At 44.1% G+C, this 14,592-nt stretch overlaps 1 protein-coding gene across 3 annotated transcripts in view; it reads left to right on the top strand.

The window, feature by feature from the left end:
* Gne (glucosamine (UDP-N-acetyl)-2-epimerase/N-acetylmannosamine kinase) overlaps window positions 1-11,315 on the top strand; it is a 45,885-nt gene extending 34,570 nt beyond the window's left edge. For all 3 annotated transcript variants that reach the window (XM_055605286.1, XM_055605288.1, XM_055605287.1), the window contains exons 6-12: window positions 1,083-1,170; window positions 2,073-2,283; window positions 4,663-4,792; window positions 5,118-5,339; window positions 7,132-7,314; window positions 9,479-9,595; window positions 10,774-11,315. In XM_055605286.1, the coding sequence (XP_055461261.1) occupies window positions 1,083-1,170; window positions 2,073-2,283; window positions 4,663-4,792; window positions 5,118-5,339; window positions 7,132-7,314; window positions 9,479-9,595; window positions 10,774-11,009 (1,187 nt within the window). In that variant the 3' untranslated portion in view covers window positions 11,010-11,315. The remainder of the gene's footprint in view (window positions 1-1,082; window positions 1,171-2,072; window positions 2,284-4,662; window positions 4,793-5,117; window positions 5,340-7,131; window positions 7,315-9,478; window positions 9,596-10,773) is intronic.
* Window positions 11,316-14,592: the final 3,277 nt, after the last annotated feature.

Raw genomic sequence — 14,592 nt, 5'->3', positions numbered from 1 at the left:
ATGGTGTTGAAAGCTACTATGACCCCAAAATAAGAGGTGAAAGGAGCTGGACGTGATGGTATGGGCCTGGTGGCACACACCTGTAATCACAGAACTCTGGAGATGGATTTGGCAATATAATCTATGCCTTATGTAAGTGGCTGTCACTGTACTTACATAACTGTATGTGCCCCATTCAGGATCCCCTTCCTTCTAATCTTTCAGTAGAGCCAGAGGCCACAGATATGAAGGTGTTTCCTGCTTAACTACTGCTCCTCCTCTTACCTGTGCTCAAAATCCCTACCCTTCTTGCCTCTTCCTGGAATCCACATGCCCATCAGTCAGCCGTTCTCTTCCATGTATGTTTAACATCTTCATCATTTAAACATGCTTAGGCTCTCCTAATTTTGGGAAAAACAAAAGCAGAACTCCCCTTTTACCCCTTATGTCTTTCCAACCACTTCTCTACTCTTCCTACCTTCTTCTACTCCTTTTAACCAAGACTGTTGAAAACCTGGCTATTGGTGATGTTTACTCTTTCACACTGGTCACAAGATGTCTAAAAAGTGCCTACGTATTGGCTGGCTGGCCAGCCCTGCCGGAAAATGGACTTGGCAGATATCTAGACAAACAGTTTGTCCGAGTTAGATTAAATACTCCCTACTCAGGTGTGGTGTTGTATGCCAGTAGACCCACTCAGGAGTCTGAAGGAGGAAGATTATGAATTTGAGGCCAACTTAGATTGTAGAGCAAGAATGCCAAAATAAAAGAACAAGCCTATGTATGGTGGTATATGCCTGTGACCTTAGCACTTAGGGGAGAAGTGGGAGAGTGCCACAAGTTAGAAGCCGGCCAGGTCTACATAGTTAGACCTTGTCTCTAAAATCAAAATCAAACACATTAATCTATCTGATTTCATTGAATGAGCAAAACTGTGATTTATTTTCTTCGGGCATAAAGACATTGTGTGCTGTAAGGTATTCTGCAATCTGCTGGGTTTTAGTTTAGGACTAAATTATGAATCCAGCACACTGCTATTTGTTTTTCTTTGGACAGTCATACTTCAAGTCAAGTCATTCTAACATGTCCCTGGATTTATTTAGGGGAGAATGTTCTTCATGTCCGGGATGCTGATACCCAAGACAAAATATTACAAGCGCTACACCTCCAGTTCGGGAAACAGTACCCTTGGTGTGTATACAGCCTTTCATTTCAGACTGCTTAAAAGGGGAGCTAACTTAGGCACCAGTTGAAGCTGTTGTCCATCACCCTTTAACCAATCTTACTAGAACTTTCCTTCCTCTGCTGGCGTGCCCTGGCAGCTGGGAGGACAAGGACGCCCGCTCCCATGCTCTGCCTTGGTCCCAGCAGAGAATTTTTAAGACCGGACTGCTCATTACGGTAGGACTGCCCTACACTGTGTTTCTCTGCTATAATTGGACTAGAAATAGTGTATCTGATTTTCTTTAAAACTTAGCTTTGGCTGCCATCCTTTAATTTCAATGTGGTAATTTCCCAGAAATGTAAAAATAAAACTTCTAAAATAGCAAAACCACAAACTAAGACAGAAAGCCCCAAATTCAGGTACTAAGTTACAATGTATCTGGTTCTGTGTTATTATGATTTGTAGGGCTGTTGTAGTTTTGTTTTTGTCTTTGTGTTTTGAACAGGGTCTTTCTTCTGTGCAGCCCTGGCTGTTCTAGAACTCGCTGTGTAAGCCAGGCTGGCCTCAAACTCAGATCTCTCTGCCTCTATCTCCCAAGTGCTGAGAATAAAAGTCTGTGTCACCATACCCACTGTAATTTTTGTTTTAACTGACAGAAAATAAATTCATGGAGTGATTTATCATATATCACATTTTAAAACAACAGGGTGGGATGTTGTTTTATTTTCTTGTGGTGCAGGAGACTAACTCAGGGCCTCATGCATGCCAGGAAAGTGCTCTGTTGCTGGGTAGTTCCCAGCCCAGAGAGGTTATTTTATCAAGAACAGATTATTTCTCCCTGAGGACTCTGATTTCAATGTACTTGCTATATCAGCTGTCATGTATGGCAGAACCATTTCACTGAACTGGCTTTTTTGGATTATTGCAGCTCAAAGATATATGGGGATGGAAATGCTGTTCCAAGGATTTTAAAGTTTCTCAAATCTATTGACCTTCAAGAGCCACTACAGAAGAAATTCTGCTTTCCTCCTGTAAAGGAGAACATCTCTCAAGATATTGATCATATTCTTGAAACTCTGAGTGCCTTGGCTGTTGACCTTGGAGGGACAAATCTCAGAGTGGCAATAGTTAGCATGAAGGTAAAGTCACTGCTAAGCACTTATGTCACATGTATACATATTTAAATGTATGCATGGAAGATGGAAGCAGAAAACAGAGGGAGTTTGTCATCATTGCTCATAGTGCTTTTGGATCCATTACAGTGTGTGTCTCTTATCTTCTGATTGTTAACATTTCAAGCTGCTGTGGTGCTAATGCTTATAATCCTAGTACTTAGAAGGCTGAGGCAGGAGGATTCCCACAAGTTTGAGGCCAGCCTACACTACAATGTGAAACCTTGTCTCAAAAAAAAAAAAAAACAAAAACCCAAAAACACAGCTAAACTTTTAGGGAATCCAAATCAGTAGATCTTGAGCTGGCAATGGGGAAACTGCTTTAGGCGTAAAAGAGGGCTTTGCCACTCAGGAGGACTGAAATTATATAGTTGAAGTGTGGAGTCCACTGGTCACTTCCCCACCTAGATAAGAGTCCCTATAGGTGAAGAAGTGTGCCTCTTTTAGGGAGTGGTCAGCTGGGTACTTCCTCATTTTTCATTCTCATAAGCCTGATCTTAACAGAGTACCACATAGACCATCATTCTGCTAACCAAAACACTGCCAGAGTTCTGGCAGGGTGAAAAAGCTTTCATGAAAAAAGCAGAAAATACAAGAAAACAGTGTTAAAATGATCTACCTACTTAATGAAAAATAAGCCTCCCAGAAATATCTGTTTGCAGTATGATAGATATGTAAAGTTTCAGCAGTCCTTGAGAAATAGCAGTGGTTTTAAACACAAATTAATAGAAATTTAATGAGACTAGGACAATTAATGAAAAGCAAAACAAAACACAACAGCTATCTCAAGAGAAGTTTAAAGCCTCCCTATATTTTAAAAGTCAATAGACTATTCTTCTAACATAGGATTTTTATCAGTGACCAATACCTTTTTAGAGGTGAAATTTCTATTGCAATCAAGAAAAAAAATGTTTTCTGTTTTGTAAGGAATAAAGCAAGGGACAGCAAAAATGAAAATATTACGTATGGGCCATGTGAATAAATTAACTGGCTTCTAGAGTGAAGGTGATTTAGTAAATGGGTATATAGTATAACTAATATGTTTCAGTAATTTTCTGATTATATGAATCTGTGACAAGGATTTTGGGTTCCTTCGTGTGAATGTCTGTCAAACGTGCCTGCGCATTAGCATCACTCAAGTGCTGTAAGACTCCAGATGTCTGGCTCCTGTCCAGACTCATTAGTTTGGAATCTCTGGAGACATCATAGTTGCACTAAGCTTACTTTATCACACAGTAAACACTGAGAAGCACTCCTGTGGATTTATTTTTAATGATAAATGGCTTTAACTCTTGTATTTCATATGTAAAGGTCAATTAATACAAAGGGAAAAGGTGATCCAATTCAGATTCCTAAGAATAATTAAAACCATAAACCATGATTTACATAAATAAAATTATGAAATAGTGCCAAAGTCCTGAAAAGGTATACTTGGTGAAAGTGTTGAGTGTTTTTTAAATGTCAGCACCTCACAAATTGGATTATAAATTTAACATAAATATAGTCAACATTTCAATGAGAGTTTCATAAAATTACCATAAGCTAATGGGTTTTTTTTTTTTTTTAAAATAGCATTATTCTGAAACAAAATAATACACAGTTGAGGTGAATAACAAAACAAGACCCTGGAACACTGAGAATAAGTAGGAGGGACTATCTCTGTTTTGTATTAAATTGCAGCATCCAGCACAGTATTTTATACAAAATGGCAATGTGCCAGTCCACATAGAAGTTTGTCCTGAGTTGAGTATTCATACCATTACAGGCTTCAGTATAGTAGATGACTATAATGCAAACATTAGGGTAACTATATAGTTGTCTCAGTATTGAAGTTAGGTAATTATTTTTGTTTGTTTTGTTTTTTCCAGACAGGGTTTCCCTGTGTAGCCTTGGCTGTCCTAGACTCACTTTGCAGACCAGGCTGGCCTTAAGATCTGCCTGCCTCTGCCTCCCTGAGTGCTGGGATGACAGGCCTGTGCCACTGAGCCTGGCTGAAGTTAGATAGTTGTATCAACCTGTATCAACCTGAAAAGAGGAATTATGACTTTTTAATGAAGTAGGCTTAGACTGCCCACTGTTGACCACAAGTCTCAGAGGATCTTCTTTGATGGCTGTGGAGTTGCCATTGTGTCAGCAACCTTTTGTTGGGGTGGATTCTCAGGAAATTACTTAGGTTCATCTCAGGGACAGGCCATCTACACGTAGGCACTTCTGTCTGCAGCAGCACCGTCTCTGCAAAGGCTGAGTGTCCCTGAAAGGCTGCCTAACATTCACAAAATGATTGTGCTCCCTAGCTGTGGCACTGAAACAGACCTGTGCTTTGTTTTTTCTCTCTCCCTCTTTCAGGGTGAAATAGTTAAGAAGTACACTCAGTTCAACCCTAAGACTTATGAAGAAAGGATTAATTTAATCCTGCAGATGTGTGTGGAAGCTGCAGCAGAAGCTGTGAAACTAAACTGCAGAATTCTGGGAGTAGGTGAGATTTTAAACTACAAATACAAGAAACATTCCTTTCTATGTTCATAGTTCACCAAGTTCTTACAGTTAAGTTCAGGCCAGTGTCTGCCTGTGACTAGGTTCCAGGTTCTACTTGGGCCCCAAGCATGCCTCAAATGCCAGCATTAGGGAGAAGCATGGATGGTTCTGTAGGTCTATGGGACAGTCCCTCAGAACTGTCCTTGAAGTCCTTGCTAATGTTCAGGATGTTGGGTGAATTAATTTATGTTTGGAGCCAAGAGGGTTGGCAGGCTTTCCTAAAATGGGTAATCAAAATTGTCTTCCATGTTTGGGGTGGAGCTCAGGCATCTCCACAGGTGGCCGTGTGAATCCCCAGGAAGGAATTGTGCTGCATTCAACCAAACTGATACAGGAATGGAACTCTGTGGACCTCAGAACACCTCTCTCCGACACCTTGCATCTTCCTGTGTGGGTGGACAATGATGGCAACTGTGCTGCCATGGCAGAAAGGAAGTTTGGCCAAGGAAAAGGACAGGAAAACTTTGTGACCCTCATCACAGGGACAGGTGAGAGGGGAAGAAAAAGCACTTCAGAATGAACCAGAACTGGCGTCAACCCTCAGTAAGGCACCTACAGCTTACACTTTAGCCTTCACTTGCAGCTGGGAGTATGCACACACTGAGGTCAGGGCCTCCTCAGCCCTTTTCTGGGGAGGTAGTTCCATGGTAGGAGCACGTGTCCACCAGGTATGAAGCCCTGAGTTCCATCCCCAGTATCATTAAGAAGAAAAAGAAAAAAGAATTTTGGCTAGGCATGGTGGCTCACCCATGAAACCCCAGCACTTGAGAAGCAGAAGAAAGAGAAGGCTGCAAATTCCCAGGCCAGCCAGGGCTGTACTAACCCTTACATTTTGTATTATTATGCTTTCCTTTTAGGGTCCTGTTGTTTGTTGTTTCGATTGACAAAGATCTTATGTAGCCCAGGCTGGCCTTGAACCCTTGAGCCTACTGCCTTGACCTTCCAAACTCTGGGGCTCTGATGAAGCTTGTGTTTTTTGTTGTGGTGGTGGTTGGTTGGTTGGTTGGTTTTTTTCTTCTTGCAAGTCCTCTTTTTGTGTTGAACAACTTAACAAACCTGGATACCATTTTCTAGCTCAGAGCAGTCAGTAAACTACAGAGAAAGAGGAAGAAGAATTGAGAAATAAGTTCTGGAGACATGATTCAGCAGCTAAGGGTACTGGCTTCTCTTCAGAGGATCCAGGTGTGATTCCCATAATCACACATGACCATCTGTAACTCCATTCCAGGGGACCCAATACACCCTTCTGGCCTCTGCAGGCTACCAGGCACACATGTGTTGCTCTTAGATACATACAGGAAAAATACCCATACACATAAATTTTAAAGTTAAAAAGTAATAGTTGGTGGGGCCTGCTGTGGCACACCTTTAATCCCAGCATTTTGGAGGCAGAGGCAGGCAGATCTCTGTGAGTTTAAAGCCAGCCTGATCTACAAAGTGAGTCCAGGACAGTCAAGGCTCTGTTACTCAGAGAAACCTGGTCTCAAAAAACCAAAAGAAAAACAAAGGTAATAGCTGGCAGGACAGCTCTTAAAAATGGCGGCTTCTAAGGTAAAATGTCTTTTACCTCCTTAATGAGAGAGTTAATGTGTTAGTACTCCATATAAGACAGTCATTTTTTTGTTATTTTAGAATGGTAGAATTTCAGATGTGGCCTCAGAATCACAGTCCACGTTGTGTGCTTCTGGAAGCAAGCACTGTAACACCACTAGACACATGATTGTCTTATCTTGCTTTTCCTGAGGCAGAGCTTGCACAAGGACTTAGGTATGGGCCTTTTCTTGTGGAGGAGGTCCTGAGAAGCAGGAGGGAGGCGAAGGGGGAGGGAGGTAAAGTGGAGTACAGCCACTTAAAGGTGTGATGTAAGGGTCACATCTCCCAGGACCCTGAAGAAGCTTCCCACAGCAGTGTCTGGAGTGTCCGATTCCTGCTGGCTCTGTCTCACCTGGGCACCAGTCTGTCAGCTTATGAGGTCTCACTCAGTGCAGAGTAGGCAGTGTGTGCTTGAGGGACCACCCAACCAACACAGGATAGGTCAGATGCCGAAGCTGGTTGAAGCCATAGTAAGCCAGCCAGATGGGAAATGAGACCTCAGAAGATCTACAAATACTTCCTTCCAAAGTGGCACCAAACACACCTTTGGTGCTTCATGAGCCTCAACCATGTAGAGAAGTGGACGTTTTAAACCTTACACTCAGAGGTTAGGCTAAGCAGATGGGAGCATTGGCACAGCCTAGCTGTCTGTTTCAGGCAGTGCCACAGTGATCTGTCTCCCTACAGGGATTGGTGGAGGGATCATCCACCAGCATGAGCTGATCCATGGCAGCTCCTTCTGTGCTGCAGAGCTTGGCCACCTCGTGGTATCTCTGGATGGGCCTGACTGTTCCTGTGGAAGCCATGGCTGTATTGAAGCATATGCCTCTGGAATGGCATTGCAGAGGGAAGCAAAGAAGCTCCATGATGGTTGGTATCTCTCTTCTTCTGAAGTAACTAACCAAGTGGCAGACAGGTACCTTTAGGAGGAGAAATTACAGAGAGCTTATCATGGAAGCCATGGTTCTCAACTAACTCTTTTTTTTTTTCCTTCATCCTGGTACTCCAGGGTATTCTCACCCAGATCTACACTTGTCCTGGGGAGAGCTGGACAGGGCCTACTGCCCCAAGATAGTAGAGAAGAGTTCTTTCAGTTCTGTTTCTCAGCCACTGGTTGACACATTTTAGTGAAGAAATAAGTGGTGAACATCTTCAGTTTCAGTGTGTCAAATGCAGGGAGAACAGTGACCAAGGAGGTGGCTACCTGTACAGGGGACACCAAGTACCCTCCAAACAGGAAAAGAGGGGGTGTTATGCAGGAGAGAGCAGGGGTGCAGTCCCTGTGTAGGGTCCCTCATGAGGTGGGAAGAGGTGAGCTGCAAAGAGAGGTGGAGGATCGAAGAGAAGGAAGAAAGAGCGAAGATGTGCAGGTGTGGGGTGGAAAAGCATGAGACCTTGTTCAGACCTTGTCTGAAAGGTGTGTGTGGCAGCCTGGTGAAAAGTGACAGACAACTGGTAGCTGTGAGGCCCAGAGAGTAGAGCTTGGCATGACACCTAAGTAGGGTGGGAGGACATTGGCTTCCTTCAGACTCAATAATAGTAATAGTATTTTACTTTTCGATGTAACCAGCTTAAAAAGAGGCAGCTCAGCAAATAAAAGCACCTGCCACCAAGCCTGGCAACCTGAGTTTTATCCTCAGGACCCACATTTGGAAGGAGAAAGCCAACTCCGCACAACACACACACACACACACACAAAATAACCTGGTGTGGTGGTGCACACCTTTAACCCCAGCACTCAGGAGGTAGAGGCAGGTGAATCTTTGTGAGTTTGAGGTCAGCCTGGTCTATATTAAGATCCTGTCTCAAAAAACTTGAAACAGGTGCTGGGGGTGAGAAGGGCCCTTTATTTTATCTCATAGTTTCAGGCTTTAGGCTGACCAGCCAGTCCTGGTGCCATGGGCCCATGGCAGCACAGGCTATCATGGCAGGAGTGGTACCAGATTCCTGTTCACTTCATGGACAGAGGCAGAAAGAAGGGCTAGGGACCCAGAATCTTTGTGTGTCCCCAGTGGCTTAACCTACCCTAACACAGCAGCTCCTGACTGACAGAAAGACAAAGACAAAGACTCCAGATTGTAGCAGAGTAGTGTCCACTGTTGGGGTGTGGGGATGGCTTAGTGAGTGAAGCACCTGCCTCACAAGCATGAGGACTTTGTTGGAATCCTCAGCACTCACACCAGGCATGGCGGTGCACATCTGCAATCCCAGCAGCCGTGATTTAGACAGGAGGGTGCCTGGGGCTTGCAGGCCAGACAGTCTAGACAGAATGGTGTTTTAGGTTCCATGAGAGACCTTGCCTCAAAAAAATAATGTGGACTGAGGGAGACAGCCAAATCCACTTCTGGTTTACAACACACACACACACACACAAACACACACACACACGTACACGTGAACATACCTACACGGACACATATAGCACTCACACAGAAAAAAAATGTCTGTATTTAGTTGAGCCAGCTTTGTACATAATCCAGGTCCACTGTCTAATTCCTAAAATAATTCTAGTTATCATTCCAGTCTTCTAGAAAAGAGATGCAGAAATGAAACAATGAGGGCAGGCCTGTGCAGCCAGTAGTGACAGCTGGAACAGATCTGAGCTGGAGCTGGCCAGGCCTGTCACTCTACCCACCGAACCTTGCTGTTGTAGACCACCTCAGAGCTGTGGCAAGGAGTGTAGCGTTGTTTGTGGTAAATGAGGGTGGGGTGGGAGAAGGAAGAGTCAGGTGGGGAGAATAACCATATAATAATAATATTATAATAATATTGCAAATGAGAAGTGAGGGAAGCAGCAGGTAAGAGGCTGTATTCAGATTGGAACATCTTCCAAGTGGGTAAGTTCAGAATTGTCCTAGCAAGAGTGCAGCAAGGGCTTCGGCAATGTATGGGTATGTACAAGTGATAAATAGCTCTGCCACGATGAAAAGAAATACCTCCTTGCTTAGAGCTCGTGAGTACGTGGTGGGTGTAAGTGAGGCCTCCCTCAGGGCTGCTCACTGCTCACGAATGACTGCTCCTTCTGTTTGCTCAGAGGATCTGCTCTTGGTGGAAGGGATGTCAGTGCCAAAAGATGAAGCTGTGGGCGCCCTCCATCTCATCCAAGCTGCCAAGCTCGGCAATGTGAAGGCCCAGAGCATCTTAAGAACAGGTGAGCCTGCAGTCCCAGACACCCATGGCTCCTACAGAGAGCCTCAGTTTCCCTCAGCTGCAGTGCTTTGCATTGTGCACTCTGAGACACTTTTCCTAGTCACTGAGATAGGGAAAGGTGTGGAGATGTTTAGAAGCACTGCCTTTAAATGTGTTTAATTCTCAGGCATGGTGGCGCATGCCTTTAATACCAGCACTTGGGGGCCAGAGGCAGAGGATGAGGCCAGAGGTTGCCTGGTCTGTAGAGCGAGTTCCAGGACAGCCAACGCTATTACACAGAGAAACCCTGTCTCGTAAGAAAACAAAACAAACAAAAACAAAAAAAAGAACAAAAAAAAAAAAACTATCCTGAGTTTTACCAGTCACCAACAGTTAGAATGTCTTCCCAATTTTTGTTCTTGTAATGCTCACATAAGATTATATCTTACAGTATATATAAAATTTTGTTTAGTTTTGCAGTGCTTAGAATGAACACAGGGTCTTACACATTCTGGCAAGCACTATATAGACTCCCATTCCTCTCTTTTTCTCAGATGAGGCCTCACCTCTAGACATCTAGGTAGCAGCTTGCATGATTAGGTGAGTTCAATGCCAGCCTTGGCTACGGAATGAGAGCCTGTCTCACAGAGGATAAGGAATCATGACACTCTCCTATGGGCCTCTCTTCTCAGCAGGCTGAGGCAGGACAATTGCTTGATTCCAGGAGTTCTGAGCCATGTTGTGAGACCTCTGTCTCAAAGCAAAACAAAAAGCCAGCTTGTACACAGGTGTTGGCAACTGAGGCAAGAAGCCTGCTGAGCAGGGCACCTACCTGGATTATGCAGTAAGAGGCTTTGTCAAAATAGAAACAAAAAAAGGAAGAAAGAAAAGTCAGGAAAAGGTTTGGTTTGGTTTGGTTTAAGACTGTCTGTCTACATAGTGTTAGAACTCACTGTATAGACCAGGCTGGCCTACTCAAAAGAGATCCACCCACCCGTCTCCTGAGTGGTAGAACGGTAGAACTAAAGCTGTGTGCCAGCATGCCTAACCTTCATGAACAGCTTTTTTTTTTTTTTAATTATTTTTTATATTAATACAGTTTATTCACTGTATCCTCATGAACAGCTTTTAAATACAGCACTTCCTGATGCCTGGTTTAGTGTTTTCTTAGAAACTTTTTTGCTTTTTGCTCTCCTCCAGCTGGAACTGCTTTGGGACTTGGGGTAGTGAACATCCTCCACACTATGAATCCTTCCCTGGTGATCCTGTCTGGAGTCCTGGCCAGTCACTACATCCACATGGTAAAGGACGTCATCCGTCAGCAAGCCTTGTCCTCTGTGCAGGATGTGGATGTGGTGGTTTCAGACTTGGTTGACCCAGCCCTGCTTGGCGCTGCCAGCATGGTTCTGGACTACACAACCCGCAGAATCCACTAGGCCTCCTGGGAGTAGACGTGGACTGAGACCCAGAAGCTGCTTAGTGGAACCAGGTTCTTTTAGGTCAGTATTTCTTCAAAGGCAAATTTGGGGAGCTGCTGAGACGGGTCAGTGTTAAGAGCCTGTACTGCTCTTGCCAAGGACCCTAGTTCAGTTCCCAGTACCCATGTCAGGCAGCTCAACTGCCTGAAAGCCAAGCTCCAGGGGATCCAATGCCTCGGCTGCCTAGGGCCTCTGCACTCAAATGTACATACCCTTTCCCAAATACACATAATTAAGAATAAATCTTATTTTTTAAAAGGCAAATTTGATATTTAATCTCCAGAAACACCAGAAGTATCTTTGCTTTTTTTTTCCTTCCCTTCTGTATTAGGGTTTTCTAGAAGAAAAGAACTGATAGACATGACTCTCTTGCTCTCTAAAGGGGATTATTAGACTGGCCACAGACGGTGGTCAGCTAGTCCAGCAATAGCTGTCTTCTGAGGGAGAGCCGAAGAATCCAGTACTTGGGTCAGTACATGAGGCTGCATGTCTCAGTTGGTCTTCAGTATATATCAAAATTGTGAAGCAGGCTTTGATACTGGTGAATGGAGAGCAACGGCAACCAGGCAAAAGCAATCCTTTCCTTCTTCCATGTACTTTATGTAGGTTGTCACCATAAAGTGTGGCCTAGATTAAAGGTAGACCTTCCCACCTCAAAGGCCTCAATTAGAGGTGGAACTTACTATTTCAAATGATTTAACTAAAATTTCCTTCCAGGGGTATCTAGGCTCTTGGGTTTTAGTTAATTCAAGGCAGTCAAGTTGACAACCAAGGATAGTATCACACCTTCCAAACCCATGTTTCCCCATGAGCTCTTGCAAAGGTTTGCTCTTACTGCAAACCCTGTTGTGAGTTTCAGGGACACCTTTTGCAGCAAAAGGAGCAACAGCAACTGACCCAGAAGCCTTAGGACTCCTCATAGACCTTGGGATGCTAGCACCGTGAGAAGATTTGGTTAGAAGTCCTTCCTTAGACCACAGGAAGAGATCCTGTTACACAACAGCTCGCTCACCAGGGAATGCCTGCTCACCGTTTTTTAGCAACATAACTTTATACATTTCATGAAGCCATGCTCCTGTTCTGTTAAACAGCCACCACGTCAAGGGACTGGACAGATGTGTCACACCCCAGTGTCTGCTGAAAGATGCTTTACTTGAGGCATTTGTTACACTTCAGACTGGGGTCCAAGTTATGGTGGCCTTAGTGGGTGTCCTTATCTTCCTAGAGAAAGCAAGCAGGCCTGAGAGCTTCTGAAGGAGGGCCGCTGTCCTCAAAGGCTCTTTGCTTCAGCAGATGCTTCTACCCTCCCTGACTTTCACTGTTCTCTGTGACCCACAATGTCTGCGGAGGCAGTGTGGCTGTGTGCGTGTGCACGGCTGTGCATGTGTGTGACAGAGCCACAAATCTAAAGCTCAGAGCCACGAATCTGGATTCTGACAAAATTAGAATCTGTGCTTTCTTTTTGTTGTTTGTTTTTGAGACAGAATCTCATGCTTCACTCTGTATCCATGGTTCATCTTGAACTCTAAACAAGCCTCCTGCCCCAGCTTCTAGAGTGCTGGGATTATAGATAATGAGTCACCATACCTAGCTGAAAATCTCGTTTCAATGACAAAATACAAAAGTCAAAAGTTCTGCCTGGAGAGATGGCTCAGTGGTTAAGAGCACCATCCGTTCTTTCAAGGGACCCAGGTTCAAATCCCAGCACCCACATGGTAGCTAACAACTGTCTGTAATGCCAATTCCAAGAGGTCTGACACCTTCACACTAATGTGCCTAAAATTTAAAAAATTTAAGAGTACCCTGAAGTAAGTACTAACAAATGCCACTGCATCGGTTCCTTCCTGTTGCTGTGATAATACAGTGACCAAAGCAACTTACACCAGGAAGTTTCTTTCAGCTTACAGTTCTAGAGAATCCATAATGGCAGGGAAGGCACAGGAGGAGGCCAGGGAAGGGAGCTTGAGAAATCACGTCTTCAACTACAAGCAAAAAGCAGGATAAGTGAACTGGAAGTGGGGAAAGGCTATGAACTCACCCCCAGGGATGCATTTCTTCCAGCAAGGCTGCACCCCTCAAAAAGCACCATCAACTGGAGATCATGTATTGAAATACCTGAGCCTATGGAGGTCATTCTCATTCAAACTACCACACCCACTCCTGACTCCCATAAACACATGGACCTATCATGTAAAATGCAGTTAGTTGGTTCACCTTCAAAAATCTGTCATCTCTAACAGTCTCAACACCATTTAAAAGTCCCAGGTTTCTTCTGAGACACAAGGCAATCTCTCAGTTTATAACCTCCTGGTAAAATGAAAATTACAGAAATCCAACCCACAATAGCAGAATGTACATTCCTCTTCCAAAGGGAGCAATGGGGCACAGAAGGAATAGGGACACTGCAAGAACACGACATAAACCAAACTTAGCCGGATAAACTCCATATCTTGTAGCTTCATGTCTGCACCTGGGCCATCAGTTTCAAAGGGCTTAGATGGCTCAGATCCTCCAGCTTTGCTGTCTCCAGCACACACATCTTTCTTGGGCTAATTATATCCAGACCTTAAATCAGTGGTTCTCAACCCCCCGCAATGCTGTGACCCTTTAATGCAGGTCCTCATGCTGTGGTGATCCCAAACCATAACTTCGCTGCTACTTCGTAACTGTAATTCCACTGTTATGAATCATATCGTAAATATCTGATATGCAGACTATCTGATGTGGGACCACCACCGCCGGGTTTTTGAGGGGTCATGACCTACAGGTTGAGAACTGCTGCCTTAATCATCTGAGCCTGGTTACTCTCCAGAAGCTGAGTCTGGGGCCGAGGCTGGCACAGAGGGGCATCGCCACTCACTAATGGCTACACCTGTACAACTGCACACCAAACAACTGGACTGCTACCAAGTTGTGAGCCAAGTATTTGAAAAGATGGTACCACTGAAAGCCAGATTGAAAGCCAAATCTGTTTTAATCAAATTTGTGGAAATAATAGATTGACATAAATTATCACATAAGGTTAAATTACATCTTAAGTATAAATTTTGTTGTGATTCTGAACCAAATTTAAAAAAGTACATTTCCTTGTCCCATTGCTTTCTTAACCAAGGGAAAGGGAGCTATTAATAGAGAGCATTATTAAACTAGCATTTAGTATTTGACAGAGAAAAGGTAGCCCTAAGAAGGAAGCTCAAAACTAAATGTTGAACACCCAATACTTGCTCCTTTTTTTTTTTTTTCCTTTAAGGCAAGGTCTCACTGTGCAGTCTTAGCGGGCCTTGAACTCAAGAGATCCATTTACCTCTGCTTCCCTAGTCCTGGGATGAAAGGCGTGTCCTGTCCCTGGGCAGCCTACTCTCCCATTCCCTCGCCTTATGAAGCTATGTGTGGTTAAATAAGAAATGTAAATTCTGTGTAACGAAAGAAAGGTGCAAAGGGTTCCAAACAGTAATTCCATCTATGATGTCTGTGGTCAGGAGTCGGGAAAGCCTTTGCTCAGCAGGTCTGGCTCCGAAGTCATGCACTTGCAGTTAGTGCC

Source organism: Psammomys obesus, unplaced genomic scaffold, assembly GCF_907164565.1.
Source record: "Psammomys obesus unplaced genomic scaffold, mPsaObe1.curated_primary_1811, whole genome shotgun sequence".
Classification (NCBI taxonomy): Eukaryota; Metazoa; Chordata; class Mammalia; order Rodentia; family Muridae; genus Psammomys; species Psammomys obesus.
This window is presented reverse-complemented; position numbering and strand designations above follow the sequence as displayed.